Genomic DNA, 6,511 nt, shown 5'->3' on the forward strand with positions numbered 1-6,511 from the left:
TTTAATTGATGAAGTATTAGTCATTAATCTTCCTCAATTATTTTTATATTATTTTAACAAATGAATAAAATAGTTTAAATTTAGTCGAATATTTTCATAAAAAAGAAATTGATTTAGTTAAAAGAGAAACCGGGCCTAGCACAAGAATGTAAGTGATATCAAATTATTGTTAAAAAAGGAAATGGAAGAATGTAAGTGTTATCTAGGGGAAAGTTCGGGCACATTTTCGATATTTTTTCTATTCTTTTTTTTTTCATTAAAATCATCATTGTTGGTCCATTCAGCCTCAACATGACAGACCACATCGATATGTTTATATGTAGTTTGATCTCGATGTTTTTAACATGAAATGAAAAAGAATAGAATAAGGAGCCAATCTATAAAAAGAAGAAGAGGAAGCAAGAATAAGGTCATAACATTTTGCAAAAAGTTAAAGAAGCAAATTATGCGTTTATCTTGGAGTTTCTTATCTATAATTTATCAATTTCGCGATTATTCATATTTATAAATTACCGCTCCAAAAATTGCTCCGCATCGAAATTGAAAAGACGTGGTGGGGGTGTCCCCTCCATGCAACGAAAAGGTTCCAATCAAGGGTGGCCACTGGGGTTTCGCCCTAGTGGCCACCCTTCCAATATGGAAGGGAGGTGAGGGGATGATCAAATCCCCACCTCCTCGTGATGGGGGTGGGGACGCGTAAGTTTCGAGAGTGGGTTCCCGGCCCCCGCGAGCGAGGCGACAAAGTCTGCGCAGTGAGTGTAGAGTAGGAATAGAGTAGAGACCGAAAAAAAAAAAAAAAAAAAAGTGGGGGAGCGTTTAATCCCGAAAATGTCCCTCCTTTCATCCCCCAAATAAATAAATAAAATTAATTCCCCCAAAAATAAATTCTCATCGACCCAAAACGCATTGCGTTTCGCCACCTCCGTTGACTGCCGCACGCGCGCCTCGATCGATCCCCTGCGGCGCACTCTTGATTACCAATCATGCTCTCGTCCACATCGGCCCTTCGATGGCGGGACCCCGCCACGTGGCGCCCGATAAGCCCCGTTGACTGCGCTCCCGTCCCCGTCCCACTTCTCACGCTATGTGCTACTGCTCTCTAAATAATATTCAATTTTTTTCTTGTCTATTTTTCGCCGCCCTTACTTTTCAACTTTATTACATTATTGAAAAAGAAGGAAAAGAAAAGAAAAGAAAAATGATTAAAAAAAAAGAAAAACAAAGGACGCAGAAAAATTCATTTTTTCCGATCGCAGAAATTCCGATTCTCAAATCGCGTAGCGGTCCGCCATTGACGTCGACTTTCGAAGCTCGAATCCTCCTCCCGAACGCGCCTCCTCCGCCTTCGCCGGAACCGATGGCTCGGGCTTCGATCGCGTCGTCCCTCCGGCGCCTCCTCTCCAGATCCGGCGGCGGCCCCTCCCCGCTCGCCGCCCAGTCCCGATCCGTCACCTACATGCCCCGGCCGGGCGACGGGGCGCCGCGCGGCGTCACCCTCATCCCCGGCGACGGGATCGGGCCGCTCGTCACGGCCTCCGTGGAGGAGGTCATGTCCGCGATGCACGCGCCGGTCTACTTCGAGAAGTACGACGTCCACGGCGACATGAAGCGGGTGCCCGAGGAGGTGATCGAGTCGATCCGGAAGAACAAGGTGTGCCTGAAGGGCGGGCTGAAGACGCCCGTGGGCGGCGGGGTGAGCTCGCTGAACGTCCAGCTGAGGAAGGACCTCGATCTGTACGCCTCCCTCGTCAACTGCTTCAACCTGCCGGGGCTCCCGACGCGGCACGAGAACGTGGACATCGTGGTGATTCGGGAGAACACGGAGGGAGTACTCGGGGCTCGAGCACGAGGTGGTTCCCGGTGTCGTCGAGAGTCTTAAGGTACCACGATTGGATTCGTTCGCGCAGGTTTTCGTTTCGTTCATCCTGGTCGTTTTGATTCCATTTGTCTTGTGCTGCTGCCGTCGTTGTGCTTTGATTGGATTGATGGCTTTGAGGTGCTTTTTAACTAAGGCTTTGGAAAGTGTTGTCTCAAGCGTCGTCGTTGTGTTCGATGATATGTCAGTGCGATTTTGGAGTAAATGGGCATTTCCTCTGCTGAAGTGATGTAGCAACCAACATTTCTGAGGATTTCAAATGCCGCATGCGCACCCACGCCTGTTGTTTGTCCCAAAGCTGGCGCATTTTTAGTAAATTGCAGTCGCTATCCGCTTGCGTCCATCATCTTACGAAAGAAGTCACGACGTGTTACGAGCGAACATATGAGAAACCTGCGCAACTTACAGGGGGCTATCATTGTGGGATGTAAAAAGCAGGGACTTTTGTGCCCTTTCAACATTAGCGAGGAATGTTAAATGTCCCTGCTAATTTTGTCTCCGATGGTTTAGTTGCTGTATAACCAGTGTCGCTTTCAACTGAATTTCGAGTCATATTGCATGGTTTTGGTTGATATGCTGCTATATTGGGGTAGTTAAGTTTGCTACCAGGGTGAGGCATTGGTTTTGACTGAATAAAGCATTTTGCTTTGGGTAGTCAACGTGCTGGGCTAATATTGACTCGAGTGATTTGATCTTTTGTCAATTATTTACTCTGTTGCTTGATCAGTGATGTGATATCTATCCTGTTTACCTCATTTCTTGAAAAGGACCTACGGACTAGTTAACTCTTACATGGTGTCCGCTAGATCCGAGACTAATGCTGCTATAGATGATCTGTTCTACCTATGATGTATTTTCACTAACTTAAGTCAGGTCTTCAATTGGTTCAGGAGCACCATTTTTTGCGAATTCTGTGACAAAAGTACCTTATTATTCATTATGCAATAAACATCTCACTATAAATGAACTTGGTTGCTCAATCCTTTTTTCTTCATTTATTCCTTTTGACGGCATTGCAAAGTTTGGTCTTTTTAAGCATCTCATACTACCGTTCTTTTAGGTGATGACAAAGTTTTGTTCAGAGCGTATTGCACAATACGCGAGTATGCTTACTTGAACAATAGAAAGAAAGTGACTGCTGTCCACAAAGCAAACATTATGAAGCTGGCAGATGGTCTATTCCTGGAATCATGCCGAAGTTGCCAAAAAGTACCCTGGGATTACGTATAGTGAGATCATTGTGGACAATTGTTGCATGCAACTTGTTTCCAAGCCTGAACAATTTGATGTCATGGTATAGTTTCTCAATGTTTACATTTTCATTCGCAAGTTAAATTTATAGGCATGAGTTGTTAAAATACTGTGTCAGCTCTTTCAGTATTTATCTTACGGAAAAAGATTATATATTCTGCATCTTGATAGCAAATCTAGTGAATTTATTGGTTGGGACTTATAAATAGGTTGCAGAATAGAGATGGAAGTTGACCCAACTAGGTTACAGAGTACTGACTGGAAGGAAAAGTTGGAGTATAACGATGGAAAAAAAATATTCCTTTATGACTTTTTGGAGTTTCTTTCTTGCTCTTTTATGTATACGTGTATCCAATTCCATGCATACTTTGTCTGAGAAGGGCTTGGAGGATTGAATTTGATGATATTAACAAAGATTTCATGATTAGTGTGTCTTTAACTGGGGCAAACTACTTGTTTAGAAAGCAGAGAGCATGCTCTTGAAGGATATCGCAGTATATTAGTTTTGGACTATAGGCTACTTATGATGAAAGCATTGATTTAGCACTTCTTTGCTCTTGATATCAACTTGAGAATTAACTGAATAGAAATCTGCTAAAGTTATCTTTGATGAATGTTCTTTTTATTGTTCATTTCTGTGGTCAGAAGGGAAGAAAGCAAACAGGCTAAGTTTACATTTTCATGCCCAATTCCCTTTGATGGTAGTTTTGCTTCTTCCTATGTGTTCTAATGTGATTTCTGGAGTGTTGCAATGGGAGGGAGATCAGTTGTGCATAGGTGTAGATGCTATATTTTCTTTTTATTTTGCCATCCATGGTTAAGAACCAAGTTCATCACAGGCTTCTCTAGGTTTGAAGTTGCTGAGACTATATAAGAAGGAAAAGAATTTTCTCCAATAATAATTACGTAGAATGGGGGGAAAGGCAATTAAACACATTTCTTCTTACAGTTTGAGGGCAAGTTCTTATTGAGGATATGACATATGACTAGCCTGAAGTTCACTTGGCCATTGAGATAAGCAACAAATCTTAGGGTAACTAAGATGCGTATGGTAACTTTCTGTTCTCGGGAACGGTTTCTTTTCGAAACACTTTTTTCTATATCTATTCTTGGAAACAGTTTCTGAGCATTTTAAAGCGTTTGATAACTATAAAAAATTTCTGTTCCGGGAATAGAAATACGTTTGTACAACTCCAAAAATTTTTGTGACTTAAAATTTCTTTTAATATATTAATAATTTTATTACATTTTTTTTTTCTTCTCCTTCCTCTTAGCATGGCCGGTCGGCGACCAGCTAGATGAGGGCCAGAGAGGTCCCCTCGAGCCTCGCCTGGCCACAGTGAGGTTGAGCCTCACCATGGCCGAGCGAGGCTTGGCCTCGTGATGGCTGGGCAAGGCCCCCGAGCCTCGCCGTGGCTGTGCGAGGCTCCCTTGAGCCTTGCTAGTGGCCGGCGAGCTCGGGGCAACCTTGCCGGGGCCAGCAAGGCTCCAACAAGGTCACCGGGCCTCGTCTGGCCGGTCGCCGGCCATCGCCGGGTTGGTGACCAGCTAGGGAAGAAAAGAGGAAGAGAAAAAGAAAGAAAAAAATGAAGAAAAGAAAGAAGAAAAGCTTGTTTGTTGAGTTGTTCCCGGGAACAAGAAACGACTTTTTTTCTATTTCTTGTTTCTGTTCTAAATCTATTTCCGGGATCAAATTGTTTCCGGGAACAAAAAAATTTCCAAACGCATTTCTGTTCTATTTTTTGTTCCGGGGGAACAAAAATAGAAACAGGTGTTCCCCGGAACGTTACCAAACAGCACCTAATTGGCTATGCTTGGAAGCATATGCAGCAATGATGGCTGATCTTGGCTATAGAAGGCCTCTCTAGGACAACTTTAATAAAAACTTGTATGTTCGAGAATCAAGATTTCATAGTTATTTTATTGGAATGGCTACGATACCTGAATGGAGAGGGAAACATTACCGTTGGAGCTTTTACAATAATTACTGAAGTCACTTATTCTTGACTTTACAGGTCATCTTCTTAAAAATGCTATATTGTGTTCACGGCATTTTATTGCACCCTGATTAAAGCAAATGAGCTCCACTGAAGTGTAGTTTGTAATTTGCAGGTGACCCCCAATCTTTACGGGAATCTGGTCGCAAATACAGCAGCTGGCATAGCTGGTGGAACTGGAGTCATGCCAGGAGGTATGTCTTAATGTTCGATCATATTCTAGTATTCTTTATATGTTTCATTCAGCATGGCTGGAAATTGATTCTCGTGAGGTACATTTATGAGTCGTAGGAACTAGGATGGGACATGGAGCTATTAGAGAGAGGGACAATCAAATTGTGTGGGACTCTTAATAGAACTTTCTGGCCTTTGTTCATAAAATGACATTATGTGCTATTCAACTTGTTCTCTAGTTGCCGACCCAAAAAGGAAAAAAAAGTTGTGCCCTAGCTCTTTGGAACAGACAAGAAATGCCCCAGCTATTGCCATCTAAAAAATTGAAGTTCTAAACCGAATATATAATTTTTTGTAGGTAATGTGGGGGCTGATCATGCCATTTTTGAGCAAGGGGCTTCAGCAGGTAACGTGGGTCATGAAAAGCTAGTCCAACAAAAGAGGGCGAATCCTGTAGCCGTGCTTCTATCATCTGCCATGATGCTGAGGCATCTCAATTTCCATCATTTGCTGATCGGCTAGAAACTGCCGTGAAGCGAGTAATATCAGAGGGAAAGTACCGGACGAAGGATCTAGGCGGAGACAGCACTACACAAGAGATCACTAACGCAGTCATACAAGCTTTGGACTAATCTTCAAGATGTCTTCATCCTCTAAACTTCTGAGGAAATTTGTTGACCCGGCATGGAAATCTATATTGCCCACATTCTTGATAAAATCTTCTTTTCACATTATTGTTTGGGACTTCACAGTCCTAAATCCTATTTGTTTTATGAATAATCTCAGTTAAACATGAAAACAACAGCAGGTCTTGGTGAGATGAGACAGCGTAGTTCTTTTAACCGAATTTTGGCATACGTTGTGTGAGGATGTCGCTCCTTCTTTACCAATGACTCATGAATCCTCAATTTTAACTTGATAATTCAAGTTAATACACGTGAAATTTGAAGTTTCATGCTGTGTCTGAATTTGTCGAATGCATTTTATGCTTATATCTTAATTTCCCTCCACCCGGCTCAATTTCATCTTATTGATTTCTGATGTGTTTTGCAAGTTACCTACTTACTTCCTATAGTCAACATTGCCCCTTATCCTCTTTTCAAGTGCTGCTGATGGAGGCAAAACCTCAATAGGTTTTCAATTTTTGATTTTGATTCAGAACAGAGCATGAAAAACAGGAACATAGTATCTTGATCGATGTGGCTCGGCTCTG

General features: G+C 42.5%; 1 protein-coding gene across 1 annotated transcript; it reads left to right on the forward strand.

Moving 5' to 3' along the window:
• Positions 1 to 1,327: 1,327 nt before the first annotated feature.
• On the forward strand, positions 1,328 to 6,253 carry LOC104419583 (isocitrate dehydrogenase [NAD] regulatory subunit 1, mitochondrial). Its single transcript, XM_010031292.3, is given in 8 exon segments — positions 1,328 to 1,827; positions 1,829 to 1,880; positions 2,937 to 2,973; positions 2,976 to 3,069; positions 3,071 to 3,170; positions 5,240 to 5,318; positions 5,657 to 5,788; positions 5,791 to 6,253. Coding segments are annotated over 8 exon segments (1,104 nt in total). The 5' UTR covers positions 1,328 to 1,357; the 3' UTR covers positions 5,931 to 6,253.
• Positions 6,254 to 6,511: the final 258 nt, after the last annotated feature.

Source organism: Eucalyptus grandis, chromosome 9 (assembly GCF_016545825.1).
Source record: "Eucalyptus grandis isolate ANBG69807.140 chromosome 9, ASM1654582v1, whole genome shotgun sequence".
In the NCBI taxonomy this organism is placed as follows: domain Eukaryota; kingdom Viridiplantae; phylum Streptophyta; class Magnoliopsida; order Myrtales; family Myrtaceae; genus Eucalyptus; species Eucalyptus grandis.